Raw genomic sequence first — 23,853 nt, forward strand, 5'->3', positions numbered from 1 at the left:
ATTTTATACCACATAAAATTATATGCCTTCACTCTTGTGATCTTGATTTATATTTTTGCTGTTTTCAGTTTTATATACAACTCTGAAAAAAATTAAGAGACCACTTAACATTGAGAAATCCACGTGAAGTGGTCTCTTAATGTGACTGTGTCTTTTATTTACTCATTGCTGTATGAACAACACTTGTGTAAGTCTTACAAACCTATATTTAAAGTTGGAGATATCAGAAAAATGACTTGCGCTGTAGTGTCAGCGAGACAGTTGTGAATGATTCACTGAGTGGTTCAGTCTGATTTGAACCACTAATCACAAGCAAGTTTGAAAGTTATGAATCTTTGTTTAACTGGGTCATAAAAGTTTTCTTTTTGCTGTGCTTAGCTAGGCTGTTCATTTTGACCCATATTCTAAGGATTTAATTAAGTAACGCCACCTCACAAGATGGTATATGTCAAAACTTAACACATTTTCTGAAAGTTTACTAAAATATAAATTCTTGTTACACTTTTAAAAAAATCTCTCTACCCACAGGGCACCGTGGTGACACAGCAGTGATGAACGGGGACACGGGTCACGATCAGGCTGAGGAGGCCGACTCCAAGCAGGATGGCAGTGCTGAGGCAGACCCTGCAGAGGACGCCAACGAACAGGAAGTGATTGTAATTCAAGACACTGGTTTTACTGTAAAGATCCAAGCACCAGGAACTGAACCCTTTGACCTTCAGGTGAGCCCTGTTCTTGCACTGACTGCTCATCACACAGACATTTCTAACAAAATATTGTAACAAAATCTGTTGTTCCTACTCAGGTGTCACCACAAGAGATGGTGCAAGAGATCCACCAAGTGCTGATGGACCGTGAGGACACCTGCCACCGCACCTGCTTCTCCTTGCAGCTCGACGGCAATGTGCTCGACAACTTTGCCGAACTCAAGTCCATTGAGGGCCTGCAGGAAGGCTCCCTTCTCAAAGTGGTCGAAGGTACAATTCGAAATTGTATCTTAAGTATACGTCTCATTTAAAGGTACTGAGCTTTCAGCGATTTTGTTTCCTTGCTGTAGAGCCCTACACAGTGCGTGAAGCTCGCATTCACGTACGTCACATCAGAGACCTGCTGAAGAGTCTGGATCCATCAGATGCTTATAATGGAGTGGACTGCAACTCCCTTTCGTTTCTCAGTGTCTTCACTGATGGTGATCTTGGAGGTCTGTCACAGGAAGAATGAGCGGTCTTAAATGGTTTCTAGGAGATTGATGACTGGTATTCGATGGCCTGTTTGTTCTTACCTCTGCAGATACTGGGAGACGCAAAAAGAAGGGCAGTGAACTTGAGCAGATTGATTGCACACCACCTGAACACATTCTGCCTGGCAGCAAAGAGCGTCCTTTGGTTCCCCTTCAGCCGCAGAACAAAGACTGGAAGGTGGGAGCAGATTACAGATTTTGCCATGACTCTTTCACGATGTCTTGCTTTTGTTTTGAGATTCGTGTTTACTTTTGCCTTGTCCTCTGTCTACAGCCTATGCAGTGCCTGAAGGTCTTAACAATGAGTGGCTGGAACCCACCGCCTGGCAACAGGAAGATGCATGGAGACCTTATGTATCTGTACATCGTGACTGTCGAGGACAGGCACGTCAGCATCACTGCCTCCACCCGCGGATTCTACCTCAATCAGTAAGTGACTTTGTCATACGGCCCTCTAAAGTACTTAATTCTGATGGGTCATGTGGCATTTAATCATCAGCTGTAGAGTGCAAAAGTTGGGTTCCAGAAGTAAACATTAATTTTAAAGCTACATTCCGTAATGTTTTTTGGTTAAAAATAGAGCTATCAAGTTAATAAAAAGAAAATCCAATTAATTACGCAATTTGTCGATTAATACATTTTTCATTCATCTAATTTAATTTTCAAACTGGCAGTTAAGTTCGAAACGGGACACGGTTGACATGAAAAATTGGTAATGTGAAAGCTGTCATGCGGACTCCCTGGTGAGCTGAGCTCAGGGGTACCGAATCTGAGACTGCCTAATGGAGGTGGTCTGAATTCATTTGTGCAACTTGTTATTAAATGCAGCTTTGCTTTTTCGTTTGCGCAACTGCTCTAAATGTGCTGTGATTCACGTGAATGTGAAAGCAACACAGACTCGGGTGCGCAAGAAAAGATGACGATGTAATTAGTTCAATAAAACACATGTAAGGGATGTTAGTGTTGATGATTTAACTTGGATAAGAGCAAGAGTAAGCCTGCAGTATCACTGGCATATCACTGGCGGGAACAATCCCACTCTGATGATGCGGACCACAACAAACGTGCCCAGTGTAAAAACATCCTGATACTACAACTCAAACAGGGGCATTTTTGCCTTGTATCATGAATTTTATGGGCATTCTAACTGCATTCTAATATAATACCCCTGCACAATATTCTTCATCAATCAACTGTATGAAATTTAAGATGAACTAAGTAGGCTAGCTTTGGGGCAGGGCAAGTGCGTTAAATGCGTTAATAATTTTAACATCGTATTTTTACCGTAACTAATTAATCCAGTAACGTGTTAAATTGGCAGACCTAGTTAAAAATTAAAACATTAAAAAGTACATAACCAGCCAGTGTTCAAAACTAGCTCCTTACCCGAATCACAATGGTAAGCTTGTAATAATGTGTTCTGATTTGATTGGTACTGGTAACTTTCCACAGGAAATTCGAGAATGGTGCCATTTGAACATGGTGCTTTTCGTCATTACGTCACTTCTATATAAAGGAGTCCCGGCTACGCTATATCGCATATGAGGATGCTGCATTTGATGGTGGATTGTAAAGGCCCAAATTTCTTCATCAGTGGCAACTAGAGATTCACTTGTAGTCAAAAGCAAAAGATTAGACTGTACAGAAATTTAAATCTACAGGTAACGCTAATAAACACCTAATCACGCTATGCTAATGTTGTTAACATTAACAATTTGAGAACAAAGTAAATAATAATGATTTGCTTGTTTGATATGAGGAATCGTTAGATTTAATCACCGTTGGTAGAACTATTGTAATGTTTTTTTTCTCAGTTTGTCTGAACAGAAATGGCAGATATGTTTGCCTACTTGTTCAGATGACATTTTACAGGGAAAAGTCTTATTTTGGTCATACTTCCAATGCGCAGAATCTGGGTAACACCTTAGTTAATACATTAACTAATGACTATTATTCTAACATGAATTAACCATGAGCAGTACATTTGTTACTGTATTTCTTCATCTTTGTTAACGTTAGTTAATAAAAATCCAGCTGTTCATGGTTTGTTCCTGTTAGTTCACAATGCATTAACTAATGTTAACAAGATTTTAATAATGCATTAGCAAATGTTGAAATTAACATTCACAAAGATTAATAAATGCTTTATAAGTGGATAGAAGTTTATTTGTCATTACAAATGTACAAGTACACTGCAACGAAATGTTGTTTGGAGCAAGCCTCCGGGCTGCAGCTATTGTGCAGTTCATTATTAGTCAATGTTAACTAGTGCAGTTAACTAAGGTTAACTAATGACCATTCTAAAGTGTTACAAATCTGTGAGTCCAAAGTACAGTATCCATGAAGTGTGGTGACTGACAGCTTCACATACTCCTCAAAAACCTTAGATTCATCCACGCTGAGTCGTCGTGCTAATGCACAGCCCACGTACAGATAATTATGCAAATAACTACAATTGCAGGTTTCAAACAAAACAAAAATATTAAATTATAATGTAAAAAAACAATGTTGTGATGGCCAAATTCAGTTGTAGCATGTCAAATTATATATTTTTTGTTTTTCTTATATATATATTAAAAAAAAATTTTTAGACACATTAGTATAGAATTTTAATATTTGTTGCAGGTCCACCACTTATATCTTCAACCCCAAGCCAGCCAACCCCAGCTTCCTCAGCCACTCTCTAGTGGAACTGCTGAGCCAGATCAGCCCTGCCTTCAAGAAGAACTTCACTGCTCTGCAAAAGAAGAGGTAATTAACTATTATTATTATTACCTCCAATTTAGTTTAACCTTCCTCTTAAATTTTGACTTAAAGAACTTCTTTTGCACAAACTGGATCTAGCCTGTTTAAATAATGATGTATCATTTTAGCTCAGCTAGCCACATTTGCACTTAGTATTAACATCCTACACAGGAGTGTGACAAAGGACACCTGGGAACTTTTTTTTGCATTATCAACATGCAATTATGCTGATGTGGTCACAAAATCAGGAACGCTCTCTTCAGGGAAATCTGCTTTATTAATGACAAAGCTGCTTGTTTTCAAACCTTAAACCTGGAGTACTGAGATATTTAAATTAATTAATTATGATTCACTTTGTAATTTTCCGAGGTTTCAAGAACCGTATGTTCTTTTATGATTTCAATTTTCATCTTGATTTGGCATGTTAGTTTGAGGAAGGTTCTTTTAATATATTAACAATAATTTGTAAATTTAAATACATTGCAGTTCTCCTGTGGCCCCCCTTTGGAATCTGAGACCCTCTAATTGAGAACATGAGTCTAAATGTGTGTCACAGTCCCCCCGATCTTCATTATATTATGTCATGTTATTGATAATAGGGTGCAAAGACATCCATTTGAGAGAATAGCTACTCCCTTCCAAGTGTACAGCTGGACTGCACCACAGATTGACCATGCCATGGACTGTGTGAGAGCTGAGGATGCCTACACTTCCCGTCTGGGTTATGAAGAGCACATACCTGGCCAAGTATGTCCTAAAAAGCTTGAATTTTTGGGTCTTTTTTATTTATAGTGCTATTAAAATTTTGCTCTCTATGGTAGACTAGAGACTGGAATGAGGAGCTCCAGACAACCAGAGAACTTTCTCGTAAGAACCTCCCTGAGCGCCTGCTGAGAGAACGAGCCATATTTAAGGTGAACATACCAGCACTAGCTTCAGAACAAGTATGTTTTAAATCTAATACATTATTCAGCTCACAAATGCACTTCTGTTCTTTAGGTTCATAGTGACTTTGCCGCTGCAGCGACGCGTGGTTCGATGGCTGTGATCGATGGCAATGTTATGGCGATCAATCCTGGAGAGGAGACGCGTATGCAGATGTTCATCTGGAACAACATTTTCTTCAGCTTGGGCTTTGATGTACGTGATCACTACAGGGAGTTGGGCGGAGATGCTGCTGCCCACGCCGCTCCCACCAATGACTTGAATGGGGTGAGGGCATACAGTGCTGTGGATGTGGAGGGGCTGTACACCCTGGGCACAGTGGTGGTGGACTACAGAGGTTACCGTGTAACCGCTCAGTCCATCATTCCTGGGATCTTAGAGCGGGAGCAGGAGCAGAGTGTCATTTATGGCTCCATTGACTTCGGCAAGACCGTAGTGTCCCATCCCAAGTATCTGGAGTTTTTGGAGAAGACCAGCCGCCCCCTAAAGGTGCAGCGGCATGCTGTGCTCAACGAGAAAGACGCCTCTGTAGAGCTGTGCTCCTCTGTGGAGTGTAAGGGTATCATTGGCAACGATGGGCGCCATTACATCCTGGACCTTTTGCGAACCTTCCCTCCTGACCTCAACTTCCTGCCAGTGGAGGGAGAAGAGCTTACCCCTGAGAGCCAGAAGCTGGGGTTTCCCCGTCAACATCGCCATCGCCTGGCTTGCTTGCGCCAGGAGCTCATTGAGGCCTTTGTAGAGCACAGGTGTGTTTCTGCTTCTTGATCAACATGCTCGTTCAATTCTGAGTAAAGTTCTTCCCTCAAATGAAACTGTTTTGTGAACCACCAGTGGATTTCAGGTTCCAAAAAGGCACCATTGAATATATGGATTCATTCTTATATAGATAATTTAAAGTCTTATGAAGACTTTATGATTTATAGTTTTATTGTCAATATATTACAAGGCCTATCGCGATAGTCGATAAATCAATTAATCGCACGATAAAAAAAATTAGCTCGATAATTTTTCCGGCCGTGATAATTTCCATTTGCATGATTTGTTTTCCTCGTCTCTCTCGTTGACTGCGCGAGCCTCGTCCGTTTGGGGAGGTGTTTATACTCGACGCGCAGACCGGGTGCGGCGTGATGAGACGTAATTCACAGCCAGCAGATTCGTCTGGAACTCGTGGTTCTTCGGTTGCGGAGCCACACGCAAAGTTACGAAATTTCACGTGCACAACGCCAAGCAAAATGGGGTCTCGCGCACTCCACATCGACGTAATTTTTGCCGCGCGCACCCTCGTGCTCAGAGATGGTGAAGTTCAATTTGTGCATTACTAGTGCATTACTATAATATAAATAAAAAGTTATATATATATAATATATATATATATATATATATATATATATATATATATATATATATACTGTATCCTAAATTGTGGATAATTAATATACGAACCGAACCGTGGGTTTTGTGAACCGTGCCGCCCCTAATATGCACCTAAAACACAATCATCCGTTGAAGTTTTCATACATTTTATTTGTTTTTGGTACTTATTTAAATGCATTTTTTTAAACAGACTTGAGAGTCCATGCTTTTATTGTTTTTGGTTGTTTTGTTCATTTATTGTGGTTATTTAAAATGTTTTCAATTTTTTTTGTGTTAATTAGTCTTTAGAAATTAACCCTTTAACTGTCACCGTCCCACAGGTGGGACGCTTGGCGCTCTTTTTTTTGATTGCCTGTTTTTCGTATCATATATTTTAGTAATTATCATAAATTAGGTATCTTTCGAAAGCTTACGAACTCAAAATTCATCCTGTGAAAACCGTTTTGAAATCAGACGTTGCGTTACCATGGAAACGGTACTCTAATTTCTTCTAGCGGGTTCCTCCCCTAGTGGGCAGTGTCATGTTTCATATTACGAAATGTATTTTAACTACTTTATAATCAAAATCTTTTCTAATCTTGACAAAACACATATCATTGGAAAGGTCTGAGTCTCAAGGTTCCATATGTGGTGACTGTTTTATGATGGAAGTGATATTTGGACAGAAATTTACAGGAAAATGCATCAAAAAAAACAATCAATGGAAATTGAATGACACCCGGTGGCTATTTTTGGTACAGCGCCTAAACAAAATCTCATGGGGACTTCAATTATTGTGATATCAACTTCAAATTTGGAACACAACTTGGTTAGATATATGCCTTTGATTTTATAGTAATTTTAGAGTAAAACATTTTTTGTAAAATATATATTTTATATAAAATAAAAAATATTTAGTACTGTATTTTTCATTTTCAGTAAATTTAAACTTCCATAACTTTTTCATTCTTTCATATTTTGAAATGCTCTCACCTCAGTAATAATCTGCTGATTGTCTTCTTTAAATCAAGACCAAACTTAAGTCTATATTCCAAACCATTCTTGAATTACAGCCTTTTAAGTTTGGATAGTGCATTTTCATGACTATTCTCAAAAACGGGGGTGACAGTTAAAGGGTTAAAGTTTATTGATCTTTGAAAAGGTGTACCTGCATTTTTATGCGAGTATCATTATTTTAGATGAAAATGGTCTCAGAACGACAATATTATCGTTTATCGCAATAATTTCTTGGCCAATTTATCGTCCAGCAAAATGTGTTATCGTAATAGGCCTGTAACTACTAGTACAAAATTAAAAAGTAATCTTAATTGCTCATTTCTTGCATGTCTTAAGGGCTAGTGGTCAGTGTGTATAAACATGTCATCCTCTTGTGCTTCAGATATCTCCTCTTCATGAAAATGGCAGCACTCCAGCTGATGCAGCAGAAAGCGAACAAAGACAAGACTGCAGCCCTGCATGATACAAGCACCGCATATGTGGAGTCTGAAAGCAAACCACTGGCTCTCGAAGCATCTGAAAAGGTTCCTGATGACACGCCAACCTCTCCAACTTCGTCTGAATCCACTCTGACCCCTGATGACTCTGAGGCAACGACTGTGTCTGAAAATTCTGCTCCTGAGAACCAGGAAACCCCAGGCGATCTGAAAGCACAAGTTCCTACGGCAAACACCAACGGTACTCATGAGCCTTCAGCTCCAGAGAGGCAAAATGGAGGGTGTGATAGTCTCTTGGAGGGTAAGGAAGCTGATGAAATAATTCCTGGACTTGCCCAAGCTAAAGAGCTGGCCGAGTCCTTAGCAGCAGAAGATGGATCAGGTATTGGTACGTCCTGTGAGCGACCAAAAAGAGCATGAGAGGGAACAAGAGCAAGAGCTGGCAGAGACATGCACATGTACTGTTTTTTTTTCAGCTTTTTTTCTTCTCTTATCTTAGCTTCATCTGAGTTCTGTCATCAACTCATTAGATGTCCTGCTTTTGTCATTTTTCATTTGCTATCTGTGTTTATTCAGTGCATCTCTCCTCTTGCTGTATGCTCATGTTCTCTCTGAGGCTCATTAACGGAGACGATGCTCTCTTAGATTGGCTTTGTAATACTCTGGCTCCAATTTGTTGGGACTTTTACCATTTATTTCCCCCACATTTTCTACCTGGCAACACCCTTCTAATCTTTCTCTGTGGTGTGATTAGAAAACCTAAGTTTTTCAAACAAAAATCAAATTATTTTATTGTTTGTAGGATTAACTTGTGGTGATGGTGGTTTTATAACCCTGCCGTTAATTATGCTAATAATCGAGGCAAGGGGTTTTCAAACTTTATATACATGTTTAATATTTATATAGTAATATATCACAGCAGTGGGCGTTTACACTGTAGTCTTTAAGCAGACATGCCAACAGAGCGTTCAAACCAGGGTAGAAAATGGCCTTTTAAATTAATATTTTAACGTAAAAAAACATTATAAGTGCAAAAAATGAAGTTCATGACCTTTTTTAAATGTATATCTTAAGGCAACAAAATTAAATGATTGTTTCAGAAATATGTAAAAGTGTTATATTATCTGGATAAACTTTAATATTTTTGTTGATGATATATCTAATATACAATTAAATAATATACATTTTGTTTGTACACCACTAGTTTGAAAACCCCTGATTTAACCAAACACTTGACCTCATGGTTATCAATGATTTTGTTTGCTAAGTTTGTGACATTTTAGTTTTAATGGTGAATTCATTTTGACACTTTGTGGAACATTTGCCTTTTAACAGATCCTAAAAGTCGAGAGGTGGTCCTCAACGCCTGCAAAGCCGTGGGTTCCATCAGCAACACCTCTTTCGACATCCGTTTCAATCCAGATATCTTCTCTCCAGGTAATGTGTGTGCGTGTGTGCATGCGCGTGTGCATGCATGTTTGATTTTTATCTTTTTGACAATATAGGCAAATGGTCACATGACCTCATCTATCTCTTACAGGAGTACGCTTCCCAGATGACAGCGCTGAGGACATCGAGAAACAGAAGCAACTTCTTAAAGATGCTGCAGCCTTCTTAGTGTCCTGCCAGATCCCTTCTTTTGTTAGTGATTTAAGCAACCTGCTTTCTCAAAAAAAATATTAAAGCACTAAACAATGAAAGGCTATCATTGCACTCCCTTAAGTGTATTATTGATATTATAAAACCACAGCTACAGCAATATGATAAAAGAACCCACTTTTCAATAAATATTCAAACAATATTCGGAATAAACAGTTCACCACAAATTATATAACCCACTAATCTAACCATATGCTTTTTATGCTTTTCATGCAACATAGCAGCTTGACGCATTAATATTAGAGTTGAATTTACATGCTATTTAAAACAATGCCTTTAGGAAGTGTTTGTAGAATATATTAATTTGGCTGCTGACTTTTTTTTTTTTTGACTACCTTTTTACAGGTAAAAGACTGTTTAGATCATAGTTCTTTGCCTATGGATGGAGCAACAATGACGGAAGCCCTTCATCAACGTGGCATTAATGTGCGTTATCTTGGTAATGTGCTGGAGTTTGTGGACACCATGCCTGCAAAAGCACAACTTGAACACATCTATGTAAGTAAAGGATTATTTGGTAGCACTTTATTTTAAAGTTCTGTACCACACACACACACACACACACACACACACACACACATATATATATACCATGAACTTATTATATTTGCTACAATAACTGGGTAATAACTAGGTACTAACCTTGAACCTACCAGTACACCTCACCTTAAAACTTGCAGTTACTTTAAATTCTTTGGTAATTTCTTAGGTAATTATACTGTAAGTACATGTAAATGCACATACTGTAAAATAAAGTACACCTGATAGATTATTACCGGTATATTATTTTTTTTGTTTACACCTTTTTATATTATAATAAAGACTCGGCATTTAATTGGTTTTATTTGTACATACAGAGAATAGGAATCAGTGAGCTGATCACCAGATGTGCAAAGCATATCTTCAAAACATATCTTCAGGTAAGTTAATACTATGGTACATTGAATGGAAATACCATAGTACATATACTACCATTCAAAAGTTTGCGCTCTGTAAGATTTTTCTAAATGTTTTTGAAATAATTATATGCTAAACAATGCTATGTTTATTTGAATAAAATTATATTTTATAAATATTATTTAAAATATCATTTTTACATTAAGAAAATATTTCAATACAGCATTTGAAATAGAAATCATTATAAATCTGTATTTCAGTTTTTATCAATTTATTGCATCCTTGCTGAAAAAATTATTTTTCTTAATTGCACAAATTTGTTTACATATATTGTACAAAATTATGGTGTTTTCCATGATACATTTTCATTAAAGTGTTTTTTTTTCTTGGCTTGGTTGTGTTTATGGGACGCAGTATAACATGTCTTAATACTTCTTTAAAAAAAAAAGAAACACCATATTTTTTTATATTTTTCCTTTGTTCCACACCGCTGTATCCACTGTCCTTTGAACGGCTTGTTTGCTTCCTACTTCTATGAAGCCGATCTCTTTGAAAAACGCAATGGTCTTAGATTGATTAGATGGCCAAATGTAGTTAGATGTATTTTTATTGGCTGAAGTGCCAAGCACAGGTTGTCCAGAAACGCCCCGGCCCATACCATTACGGGCAGAAGTCACATCTGCGGTGGCTAAGGTTTATGATGTCACCAACCCGGGAAGAAGCTTGTTGTAGTCCAAACCGGCCATTTTTGTAGGCAATAAACTGCCATAAGTTTAAAAAGCCAATATCTCAGTTTGCGTTGAACTTTCAGCGCTGTAACTTTGCAGATACTGTTTATGCTCAAGCAGCAACATTACACAATAACTAAAGTAAAAAAGTGAAATCGCATGCAACCACCCCTTTAAAACAATGGCCATACCATTGTACTTGTACTTTTTTGTAGCTGTAGATTATTTGATAAAATTTACTTTTTTGTAGCTGTTGATTATTTATATATTTATTAACATTTAGCTTTGTGTTAATGCTTGTGTGTTTGTTGATTTGCAGGGCGTGGAGCTCTCTGCTTTATCCGCTGCGGTGAGCCACTTCTTGAACTGCCTCTTGAGCTCTTTCCCAGATGCAGTGGCTCACCTTCCTGCAGATGAGCTGGTGTCCCGCAGAAAGAACCGCAAGAGACGGAACCGTGTTCCTGGTGGAGGAGACAACACGACCTGGGCCAGCCTAACACCCAGTGACCTGTGGAAGAACATTACCTCTGAGGCACAGAGTTACTATCACTTTAATCTACAATGGTGAGAACTAGTCATATATAAGCATCTCTGGTTTTATTAACCTAGTATTTTGGAGACTAAAGGCCCTGATACACCAAGCTGATGGTTGATCGTCGACCAACATCAGGTCATCATTAAAAGTGTCTGTTGCATGTCTGTTAGTTTGTGCTGTGTGTTCGGCATCGTTGGCACTTGTTGAACTTTGTCTGTATTTTTTTTCGCTGCGTGAGCAGGCTGAATATGTTGAATCTGTGTTTGTTGGTGAGAGAGAAAACTGTTCAGCTTAAAGGCCCTCTGAAGTGCCACTAAAACAGGAAGACAGGGCATAACTTATTGAGCAGCCCCTCCCCCTTTTTAAGATAGCCAATAGCATTTTGCTAAAGCCGTTGATCTCGGAAAAGCTGCATTTGACAGCCTTTTGGATTTAATATGAAACTGACTAAAGCAAAACAGTGAACATAATCATGCTGAGGATGTGTAGTTTATGGTGTCATCTCTTTTGCTTGTCAGTGCTGTTTCGAGTCTAACCGTTTCTCCTTCGCTTTAAAAATATAGTATTTTGTGCAGAATTCAAATGAGTGATACATTTTGTGGTCTGCAGCGACTTGATCATATGATCCGCTCTGTGCTATCATGTCTCTAGACTGCTGCAGACTGTGCGGTGGTGACGCCAAACGTGAAACCAGACTTAATTTGCCCCAATGGAAAGCATATTTACACTTTCTGAATCACTCCGTATTTAGTGCATTCCATAAATAGAAATTGCGTGACCGATTTCACCCACAGCTTCAGTATCCATTTATAGTGTAGACGGCACGATTCTTCAGATTGTAGAGACCTTTTCGATTAAACAGAAAATCTGATGAGAAGCTGAAGTGCAATCAATGATTCATATAGGTGGAAGTGAGAGACTGTAGGTTTTAAACGCCTAAATCTTCTAAATGTGAATTGGAGCAAAATGTGTTTTGCAGATCACTAGCTTATAGCTAACATATTCATACTAAAAGCCAAACTATTTTTATGCCATGGGGACTTTAATGAACCAGTGAGAAGAAAAGAGAAGAAAACATGAGAAGAAAAGCGATAGTGATGAAAGTGAGCAAAGTGAGAAGAAAACATGAGAAGAAAAGCGATAGTGATGAAAGTGAGCAAAGAAGTAAAAAGCACAATCATTTGATTATACTCCAGGGTTTCTACTGATACAGGGCCATATGTTGATAACTGAAGTAACCCTTTAAGCATTGTATACCCCCAGTTCTAATTTTTTTTTTTTTTTTTTTGATTGCAGAATATAGACTACTGACATCATCTTATATAGACAGTTATTTCCTCTCAAGTAGGAGCTCAACGTAGTTGGCCGTTGACTATAGTATTTGCAGTGTGTTAAAGTGGAACTTTTTAGTCTAGGCGCACACAATGCGTGTTGGTTTGGTGTGTGTCGGCCTTAACTGTGTTGTGCTTTTGTGTTTTTTGCAGTGAAAGTGTGGATCAAGCAGTGGAGAAGTACGGCTTACAGAAGATCACACTGCTGAGGGAGATATCAATCAAGACTGGCATTCAGGTAGTGCTGTTATCGATCTTGTTACGCGTTTCTGAGGTGCTCCATCAGGCCGGTAGTGACAAGACTTTCCTTTGTGCTTCCTCTGCAGATCTTGATAAAGGAGTACAACTTTGACAGCCGCCACAAGCCGGCCTTCACCGAGGAGGACATTCTAAATATCTTTCCCGTCGTGAAACACGTCAACCCCAAAGCCTCAGATGCCTTCCATTTCTTCCAAAGTGGACAGGCCAAGGTTCAGCAAGGTACCTTAAAACACATCAATGAACCTCCACGTACAGTGGTTTTGTAATGCTTATTGACGCGTGTTCGCCTTTCGTAGGCTTCCTAAAGGAGGGTTGTGAGCTCATCAACGAGGCATTGAACCTCTTCAACAATGTGTATGGAGCCATGCATGTGGAGATCTGTGCCTGTCTGCGCCTTCTGGCCCGACTCAACTACATCATGGGTGATCACCCTGAGGTACATACTAAAAACTGTTACCAGTCAAATGTTTGGAGACAAATGGCTGAATTTGTTTCAAAAGAGTTACTTATGCTTAAATTCTTCAGATTAATTTTGTAGATGAATGTACATTACTGTTAAAAAGTTTGGTGTTTGTAAGATTGAAAACAAATTAAAATTGTTTAGCAATGATCCATTACATTGATCATTACATTGACATAAATCTGTCTTCACTATTTCAAATAAATGCTGTTTTTCTTTCTTTCTATTCATCAAAGAATACTAAAACAATTGTATAACTATTTTCACAAACGTATGAAGCAGTACAACACTGATTATAATAAAAATGTTTCTTGAGCAGCACATTCGCATGTTAGAATGATTTCTGAAGGGTCATGTGACAATGAAGACTGGAGTAATGATGCTGAAAATTCAGCTCTGCCATCACAGGATCATTATTTTTTTAAATTCAATGTTTTATTCTTTTTTTAATTGTCACAAGACAATTTTTTGAGCAAATAAATACAGTGTGCAAAAGAGACTAATTTCAAAACCATTTGAAAAATCTCGAGAAACTAACTTATTTTTTATTTTGAAATGGATGCAAATGAAAATCAGCTTCTCCTTTGAACTATTATTAAAAAAAAATGTAATAAAAGAAAGAATTAGTATTTTTTTCAAGACTACTAATATCAGCTATTGATTAATTATTTAGAATTTAGTGATGCTGATTTTTTTTTTTCTCTCCCTTTTTTTAAGGCTCTGAGCAATCAGCAGAAGGCTGTCCTGATGAGTGAGAGAGCGTTGGGTATTGAACACCCCAACACTATTCAAGAATATGTAAGTATCTACTTCTTTCCCCTCGACATATTTTATTTGTGATGTTTTCTAAGGTTCGTACTATTGCTCTTACTTTGAACAAACCCTTTTGTCTTAAAGGATTAGTTTATGTTATAATGTCATTCTATATCCATATAACTTTCTTCTTTCTGATGAACTCAGAGTTATTTTAATAAACATCCTGGCTCTTCCCACACAACTACAGGGGGTTAATAAAGGCTTGTAAGAAAAATATTCATTTTTAAATCTTTCTAATAAAATATTTAGCTTCTGCCAGACCGCCTTCCATATTCGCCTCCCAAAAAAAGCGTAACTTGCACAATGTATGATGTTGGATTTAGCGTAAGCGCTTTAAACAGTGAGAGGGGTTACTCTTTCTGCTTAAGTTGTATACATAAGGTGGTCTGGCGGGAGCTAGATATTTTACTTTATAAAGTTTTAAATATGGATATTTTTCAAACAAATACCCATCAATTTGCTTCAGAAGGCCTTTATTATCCCCTGGAGCTGTGTAAGAATGTTGATTGTGTTCATTAGAAAGAAAGGAGAGTAAATCATGGGGTAATTTTCATTTTAAAGTGAACTAATCCTTTAAATCATGTGGTGTGCTGTTACTTTTCTTAGGGATCAGACACACTAAGCTATTAAAAAACAGACAAGCATTGAAGAATCTAAGCAACCACCTGAAATGCATTAACAAATACTCATATTGCTTTAGCAATCCCAAGCAACAGCTTGGTAATCACTTCAAGCCATATTAGCAGATATACTGATCTGATACTGGCAAGAACCACATGTTTTATTACAAATGAAAATAATAAATGTACCTCAAATCAGTCTGTGTGATGTTTCATGTTTGTTTTCCACAGATGCACTTAGCTCTGTACTGCTTTGCCAATGGCCAGCTGTCCACTGCCTTGAAGCTGCTGTACCGTGCTCGCTACCTCATGCTCGTGGTGTGTGGGGAGGACCATCCTGAAATGGCCCTGCTCGATGTAAGCCTAAAACGTTTATTTTGTCGTCGACCTGACCTGAACCTGTGGTCATCCTTTCATTTGCAAAGAACTAAACCAAATGTTCTGAGCTTTATTTGTTGGTGTAAACCCTGAAAAACCCTGAAACCCTTGTCGACAAGAGGACATTTAATTCCTTTGGGCACTTAAGTTGAGGCAAGTGGAAAAATGTTAACATCTCCCTATGATCCTTTGTCTCTGACACAGAGCAATATTGGTCTGGTGCTTCATGGTGTGATGGAGTATGACCTGTCTCTGCGTTTCCTGGAGAACGCCCTGGCTATCAATTCAAAATACCATGGGACCCGATCCCTGAAAGTAGCCCTCAGGTATGTATGTCTGTCTAGACACTAGTTCAAATTAGAGCTGGATATTGACACAGGTTTCACATCGCAATTGATTGCGATTTTATTATATTCAATATCGATTAGATTATATTCAGTATCTATTCGTTTGGCATATGTCAGGCACAATGCATGTCAACTGAAGCTGTAAAAAATTTGGGGAAATGTCAGTTGGTACATTAATATAAAAGGTTAAATGAACAACAGAGTCCATTTTAGATCTAATAATGAATACTCAAAAACGGTTGTTTTTATATAAACTTTTTAATGATATAATTGTTTCTACTCTTAATTTGTAATTTTAAATATAAACATCTTAATGGTAGCTTTCATAACTTGTTTTAATGGCATATATTCAATAAATGAGACCACTTGAAGGTTATGTAAAAAAACGAATGCATATGTAATAGTGCATCTAAATTTTATGATGCTGAGGACTTTGTTTCTTGGGATTTTAGAATCTCTATTGGATCATCAAACTAGGATCGATCTACAGTTGATTTATTCAATATTGTCAACCCAGCCCTAGTTCAAATCGTTGGTGTCATATGCAGTCAAAATGTCTAGTAATGTTCATCCTCTCTGTTCTTCTGCAGTCATCACCTAGTGGCCAGAGTTTATGAGAGCAAGGCTGAGTTCCGCTCTGCACTGCAGCATGAGAAGGAGGGTTATACCATATACAAGAACCAGGTACACTCAACCTAACATGTACAGTATCAGACCTGCTATCCCATATAGATCGGACCTGATGTAATTTTAATGATACATTTATGGTGCAGTCAATTTACTGAAATTGTTGAAAGTTTTGCTGCCAAAGAAAGTCCATTATCTATAGTTCAGTGATTATATAAAGCACCACTCACACAGAAGTCACTATCAAATCATGCAGCCTTCTGTTGGTCAAGGCACCAAATTCATGTGAACAACTTGAAGCTGGTGTGAAATCTATGTGGGGAAATGTTTAGCCCTAATGTAAAAATTCCTGATGTTGTAGGTGAAAAGCCACAAATAATGGTAAATGGGACCACACAATTTTACAATGTGTTGTATAAACATTTTAAATTAAAAACATCTATTGTTGTAGGATACTGTCAATGTTAATAATGACAACACAATACACTTGTTTAAGGTTGGTGAAGCTCATGAGAAGACGAAGGAGAGCTCAGAGTACCTGAAGTACCTCACACAGCAGGCTGTGGCTCTACAGAGAACCATGAACGAGATCTACAAGAACGGATCAAACGCTAGCATAATGCCTCTCAAAGTCAGTCACACCTCAGCCTCGATAGTTGAAAATTGTTACATAACCTTTTCAGAATATTTTTTTAATGTTTTTTTCTTTTCTTTTTTTCTCTGTAGTTTACAGCACCAAACATGGCCAGTGTTTTGGAACAGCTTAATATCATCAATGGTATCATCTTTATTCCTCTCAGGTATATAAAGGTTTAAACAGTTTTTTTATAGTCATTGTTTAAAAGTCATAGTCTTTTAAATATTTTGTCATGCAATATTCTTTACCTGTCAGTATTTCACTCTGGGTAAAATATTCTACAAACTTTAACTGAACATTTTGTTTTCATATTGTGCTTTATTTTATTTTTAACAATTATGAAGCAAATCAAAGATTTATCAACATAATTATAACATGTGTAATAACTATCCTTGTAAGTACACCTCTCATATTTTTGTTAATATTTTATTATATCTTTTCATGGAACAACACTGAAAAAATACACTTTGCTACAATGTAAAGTAGTGAGTGTACAGCTTGTATAACAGTGTAAATTTGCTGTTCCCCTTAAAATAACTCAACACACAGCCATTGAAGTCTAAACCGCTGCCAACAAAAGTGAGCGCCTCTAAAGCCGAGTTCACACTGCCTGATTTTAGCCCTGTTTTTGACTCGCTGACAGGTTTTGTGAAATCGCAGACAAATGCCCGAAATCATAGGCAAATCGGTGCTTGTGCACGCGAGTGACAATCACGCAGTGTAAATGACCAAAGACGCGATCAGAGAGAATCACACGAGTCGCTGACGCCCGCAAGATATTTGGCATGCTAAATATCTGGACCTGTCGGCGATTCAAATTCCTGCTGTGTGAAATGTTCTGACTGAAAATTACATTGGCAGCGGGAGGTTATAGACCAAATATCAGTATTTTAATAGATATATTTACAATTATATCAAACAGAAACAAAGCCCAAACATTTGCTCGTCCAGCCGCAGCAGCACATTACAAAATAATTTATCTTATTTTAATTATTTAAATTATTATTAGACTTTGCAGAGCACAATTCTTGCTCCCTCTGTCTCCAACAATTTCCTCTGCCATAATCTTTTTTCCTTTTTCTCTACAAATCAGCACACAGACAATTTGGAGTAAACTTTGTGCAGTTTATCATTTTTAATAACAATTCCTTGTCCTGCGCGAGACCTCCGGTCTGACGCACGTGTGATCTCACGTTGTTTACTTGTCACATCACACGTGTAGTTGGGAAACGTCGTTTGTGCACCGGAGAGAGTTGTCGGTGATTTGTTCCTCCTGTAGTCATGCAGTGTGAACTCATCTGTCGTCTATCCATCGTGCAGTGTGAACACAGCAGTGACTGAATACTACCTCAGATAGTCATGCAGTGTGAAAAGAACAGTGACCCGATGAGTTTGAAAATTGTGCTTTCTGAACCAGGCTTATGTTAAAATGTACAAATTGGGCCCAATTAGCCATTTTCCCTCCCCGGTGACATGTGACTCGTTAGTGTTACAAGGTCTCAGGTGTGAATGGGGAGCAGGTGTGTTAAGTTTGGTGTTATTGCTCTCACACACTCTCATACTGGTCAGTGGAAGTTTAACATGGCACCACAGAGCAAATAACTCCCTGAGGATCTGAAAAAAATAATTGTTGCTCTACATAAAGATGGCCAGGCTATAAGAAAATTGCCAACACCCTGAAACCAAGCTGCAGCACGGTGGCCGAGACTGTACAGCGGTTTAACAGGACAGGCTTCACTCTGAACCATGGTCGACCAAAGAAGTAGACATATGAGTGCTGCTAGCATTGTTGAAAAGGTTGAGGGGTCAGCTCGTCAGTGCTCAGAGCATATGCCACACACTGCATCAAAATGGTCTGCATGGCTGTCGTCCCAGAAGGAAACTTCTTCTAAAGATGAAGTTCAAGAAAGCCAGCAAACAGTTTGCTGAAGACAAGCAGACTAAGGAAATGGACTACTGGAACCATGCCCTGTGGTCTGATGAGACAAAAGCCCTATCTGCACGGGATTAGTATCTAAGGACCTCTGTGATTTAGAAATTACTCCCCCACATCAAAGTTTTGCGTGGCACATTCGCACGGGATAAGCAAAGCCTGTGATTTTACTTGAATTTACTGACTTCTCTCCCTGATATGATCTCAAGACTTGTAAATGTTTTTTCGTTATAGATATAGCTGTATGAAATCCTAAACAGTCATATTTATCAATATTGTTTTGATAGTTTTATAGTAATAAAAATAATTTTTCATCTAGAATACAGACACTACAATTAAAAACTGAACTGAGCACAGACCAGTGGCAGGAGTCAGATTTCATTCATCACGAAGTGAGAAGCTGACACACAGCAGAAGATTCAGTTTCAAAGCTATATGTGAAAGCGCCCATTTAAGTGAGCTTGTCGTTGTACTGTTCTGTTATGTTTTTCATTAAGAATAGTATTGATATTAATATTAAACACACCATTCAAGTAATTTGCTCCCAAATTGGTACTCATTTGAAAGTGAAAGTAATCTGTGTGACCGCACGGGAATTCATAACGTTGTGCATTATGAACGCAGCCTCCATTCTTCGTGAAAGATAAAGATAGAAATGCGCACAGGAAACAAAAACCTTGCAAAAATTATATACGATCCGCCTAATCCTGGCCAAATCACAGAGATGCCGATTCGCACGGGACTATTATCACAGGACCTCTGTGTTCTGCGAAATATGTATGGGAATTTTTACTATACAAATTATTTTGAGTATATGGGTATATAGACAGGGCTGATTCGCACTGGGTTAAGATCACATACATTCTCTGCAATTATTACAAATCACCAGGGGTTCCCAGATAATACTAATCCAATGCAAATAGAGCTAAAGATAAACTTTTGGGTTCAGATGGTGTCAAGCGTGTGTAGCGGCAATCAGGTGAGGAGTACAAAGACAAGTGTGTCTTGCCTACGGTCAGGCATGGTGGTGGGAGTGTCATGACCTGGGGCTGCATGAGTGCTGCTGGCACTCATTGAGGGAACCATGAATGCCAACGTACTGTGACATACTGAAGCAGAGCATGACCCCCTCCCCAGTATTCCAACATGATGACGACCCCCAAACACACCTCCAAGACAACCATTGTCTTGCTAAAGAAGCTGAGGGTAAAGGGGATGGACTGGCCAAGCATGTCTCCAGACCTAAACCCTATTGAGCATCTGTGGGGCATTCTCAAACGGAAGGTGGAGGAGCGCAAGGTCTCTAACATTCACCAGCTCCGTAATATCGTCATGGAGGAGTGGAAGAGGACTACAGTGGCAAACTGTTGAGTTATTTTGAGGGGACAGCAAATTTACATGCTGTATACTCACTACTTTACATTGTAGCAAAATGTAATTTCTTCAGTGTTGTCCCATGAAAAGATGAAATAAAACAATTACAAAAATGTCAGGGGTGTACTTCCTCTTGTGAGATACTGTGTGTGTGTATATGTGTGTGTGTATATAATATATATATATACTCACTCAATTCAAGCAATTAATTTCTTCACACAGCCAAAAAGACCTGGAAAATCTGAAGGCTGAAGTGCAGAGACGGCAGCTGATGCAGGATTCTGGGAAAATTGAGGAACAGCAGGGCAGTCCGTTAGAGCTGGATGACAAGCTGCCAGTGGATGATTAACAAACCCAACCGCACAGCCCCTCTCCATATGAGGAGGACACGATATAGCAGCCATCTGTTTGAACCTGTGGACCTGAGAACTGAGCTGTCTAATCTAACCAATTCAATTTGAGCATAATGGGAAAGGGAGGACCAGGAACAGGCAACAAATAAAGTGTACAGAGTGTAGTTTGTAGCTGTAAAGATAATGAAAGATGTTTTACATGTGCAATTCAACAACATGACCCCTCGAGGTCAACCAGAAGAGTAAATGGGAGAGAATGTATTCCTTCCTCTGTGAGTTTGCAGAGATGAGGCTGGAGGTGACCAAGGATGATCATGACATTTTATACCAGAGCCTTATCCAATCCATCACCCCCCATCTCGTACCTTCTCATCTGAGCCCAGGATAAACCACAATCCGTCCCAAACCAAGCCTCGAGTGTAGAGAGATCCTAAAAACACATCTCCCTATCTGAAAACTCAGGTGATTTCTAAACTGCGCACCAGATGAGAGACGTTCACCGTACAATTTAACAGAGATAGACATATGAGAATCATGGGCTTAAGAATGTACACTTTAAAGGTCTAGTCTTGGGGCCGAATGGTAGTGTTATGTCCCATATGTTATTTCTGCACTCGCTGTGGCTGCTGCCTTTAGACAAAATCGGATTATTATTGCAACTTTACAGATGCATCTTCTCAACCAATCATTTTAGATCGGTGGCATCTGTAAAACAAGGAATCTTTTTGTAAAAATACGAGAAGCCATTTGATCTCTCATGTAAACTTTAATTTAAGCCATGTATGTTTTATAGAAAGCTGTATAAAGCTTTGTCATGGGGGTTAGACAGGTACTTGATTCATTTTGATTTGAAATACTGATTTGAAATGTCCAGTTTAAATTGGACTGTTGTGTTAACTGTTTTTCACTTTAAACTTGTATGTGTGTGTGTGCGCGTTTATGTATGTACGTCTCTTTATGGTTGTTCATGTTAGTGCAGAAATGTTTTCAGAGGATTCCTCCAAAGCTGCTGCAACAGAACGATATTGTGATGATATTTTTATACATACATCAATGATAACGGATGGACTCTTTCAACCTGTTAAGACGAAGATGGTGAAAATGTGCTACTAATGCTATACTGTGGTTTTCGAGATAAGTTCAGTATATTCTCCAGGATAATTTAGCACACAGTTCAGGAACTTGCTAGATTCGTGTTCCTCCTAGCAGTATTTATTGCACTTTCCAGATGTAACATACCAAAAAAAAAAAAAAAAAAAAAAACGATGATTACGGATGATGTTTGCGCTTGTGTACATGCTTTGTGTGTGTCCTGCAAATGTCAAAATTGTTGCCGTGTATGAAGCAATATGCTGGAACTAAGTGCACCTTGGATTATGCACATGGATGCAAGAAAACTGCTAGTTTGGTTGTATTTCCCTATAAAACAAAAAGTAAAATTGTTTAAAAAATGGTTTGTCTCTGAAAATTGGTGGGGAAAAACAAATTTTACTCGTAATTGATATTTATGAACAAGAATATCTAATTGTGTGTGAGATTTGTGCCTATTTAAGCTTATGTAAATCAAAAGGTCGGGCAACTTTTTATTTTATTTTTATGTTTTATCATATCTTGGCCATTAATTGATGATTTTTGTAATCTGAAAGCTTGATGTTGGACAGAAGTCATTGAATGTCTACTTCAGTACCCTTTGGTGCCACATGGGTGTGCTGTAGTCAGTATATTAACACATTGAATATGGGCATAAACTAAATTTTTGATGTTACATTATAATATATAAACTACATGTGAAACGAAACAAGTGCTGGAATTGGAAGTGGAGCCGTCACTTGTTAGGAAATTTACTTATTTGCTGGTGCTTAGTGGCTGAAGCTCTTGAGTTAGTAACAGATGCATCACAAGTTCAGTGGTGAATAAGTATGACCTTTGAACTGAAGAGTTAACAAGAAAATCCTGTCTCTCCGTGTGCTTGAGATGGGTACTTAACCTCAGGTTTTTCCTGGGCCGTAGTTTATTAAAAAAAAAAAGTAAACAATCTGCAGTCAAGAATGTTAAATATGATCTCAATTGAATATCTTCAAGCTTCCATGGTTGCACATCTCATAGTGTACAATCCAGTAGATCAAAAGTGTTTTAAATTTCTTAATAATGTTCACCAAATCTGTGACGTGTTCATGTTATGTAGCAAAGCAACATGTCAGTTCAAGATTTTCAATAATGGCTTGCATGACAAACCAATTTAATGTAATTTAGGTGTTTAGTATATTTTAGAAAGGTTTGGGTTGTATTGACATCAAAGATGCAAAATAGCTGGTATTTTCATTCATTTTCCTTTTTGAATTACAGTATTTAATTTGGAGTATCTTGAATGACTTCCTGGGTATAATATTCTTCAAATTACAGTTTAATCACAAAATGTTTCTGTGTCAAGGCCTGCATATAAAACAGAAAATAGGTTATTTGTTTTATATGTTCAGTTACAGCGGTCCTGTGTTTTATATATACAAAAAATATATATTTTGGGGGATTTTTAAATTGTTGGAAGAGATTTGATTGGACAATTAAAAAAAAGTTCAGAGCCTTTGTTCATTTAAATATCTTATCTTAGCAAATCATTTGCTACCAGTAATTTGAAGGAGTCACAATTAAGACATCCTCCACCCTCAGTGTGCAACACATTTTGTTACATTTGCTGTAAAATAATCTGCACAAACCCATTATAAACTAGAATGTCTAAAAATTATCTGAGGATATGGATTTAGAGCAATATACAGTGCTCAGTCTCAGTCATCTGGTGTCTAACAAACAGATCACCTTGTTTTTTTTCTCTTTTAAAAAAACAAGGATATCTGGATTTTTTGTTTATTTTTATTTTTTATAATTTCCCTGTTTTTGACACAAAATTGTCATGCCCTATGTGTGTCTGTTTTGGTTTCTTTAATGAGTGGTATCTTAATGTCAGTTCTTCTAAATAACTAATTATTTTTGATCCGAGTATCCTTTTGTATTAAAATGAATAAAGAAACTTGAAAACAACATGCGATTCTATTTATTGAAATATTGCATGTGGTGTGTTTAAACATAAAACATTTAGCCTACCTTTTGTTTTCAATATTGTTTTACATTGTTATAGAGGAAATAAAGTTGCCATTTATAT

At 37.9% G+C, this 23,853-nt stretch overlaps 1 protein-coding gene across 4 annotated transcripts in view; it reads left to right on the forward strand.

The window, feature by feature from the left end:
- cluha (clustered mitochondria (cluA/CLU1) homolog a) overlaps positions 1 to 22,149 on the forward strand; it is a 27,604-nt gene extending 5,455 nt beyond the window's left edge. For 2 of the 4 annotated variants that reach the window (XM_067450621.1, XM_067450624.1), the window contains exons 2-26: positions 529 to 722; positions 806 to 977; positions 1,058 to 1,201; positions 1,291 to 1,418; positions 1,515 to 1,669; positions 3,866 to 3,991; positions 4,585 to 4,732; positions 4,807 to 4,899; positions 4,985 to 5,679; positions 7,686 to 8,128; positions 9,076 to 9,177; positions 9,281 to 9,381; positions 9,745 to 9,897; positions 10,257 to 10,319; positions 11,344 to 11,588; positions 13,044 to 13,128; positions 13,217 to 13,370; positions 13,448 to 13,587; positions 14,329 to 14,409; positions 15,279 to 15,404; positions 15,630 to 15,751; positions 16,363 to 16,456; positions 16,896 to 17,030; positions 17,126 to 17,199; positions 20,566 to 22,149. In XM_067450621.1, the coding sequence (XP_067306722.1) occupies positions 529 to 722; positions 806 to 977; positions 1,058 to 1,201; positions 1,291 to 1,418; positions 1,515 to 1,669; positions 3,866 to 3,991; positions 4,585 to 4,732; positions 4,807 to 4,899; positions 4,985 to 5,679; positions 7,686 to 8,128; positions 9,076 to 9,177; positions 9,281 to 9,381; positions 9,745 to 9,897; positions 10,257 to 10,319; positions 11,344 to 11,588; positions 13,044 to 13,128; positions 13,217 to 13,370; positions 13,448 to 13,587; positions 14,329 to 14,409; positions 15,279 to 15,404; positions 15,630 to 15,751; positions 16,363 to 16,456; positions 16,896 to 17,030; positions 17,126 to 17,199; positions 20,566 to 20,692 (4,100 nt within the window). In that variant the 3' untranslated portion in view covers positions 20,693 to 22,149. The remainder of the gene's footprint in view (positions 1 to 528; positions 723 to 805; positions 978 to 1,057; positions 1,202 to 1,290; positions 1,419 to 1,514; positions 1,670 to 3,865; positions 3,992 to 4,584; positions 4,733 to 4,806; positions 4,900 to 4,984; positions 5,680 to 7,685; positions 8,129 to 9,075; positions 9,178 to 9,280; positions 9,382 to 9,744; positions 9,898 to 10,256; positions 10,320 to 11,343; positions 11,589 to 13,043; positions 13,129 to 13,216; positions 13,371 to 13,447; positions 13,588 to 14,328; positions 14,410 to 15,278; positions 15,405 to 15,629; positions 15,752 to 16,362; positions 16,457 to 16,895; positions 17,031 to 17,125; positions 17,200 to 20,565) is intronic. The other 2 variants (XM_067450622.1, XM_067450623.1) reach the window with 2 other exon arrangements.
- The last annotated feature ends 1,704 nt before the right edge of the window (positions 22,150 to 23,853 follow it).

Source organism: Pseudorasbora parva, chromosome 8 (assembly GCF_024679245.1).
Source record: "Pseudorasbora parva isolate DD20220531a chromosome 8, ASM2467924v1, whole genome shotgun sequence".
Classification (NCBI taxonomy): domain Eukaryota; kingdom Metazoa; phylum Chordata; class Actinopteri; order Cypriniformes; family Gobionidae; genus Pseudorasbora; species Pseudorasbora parva.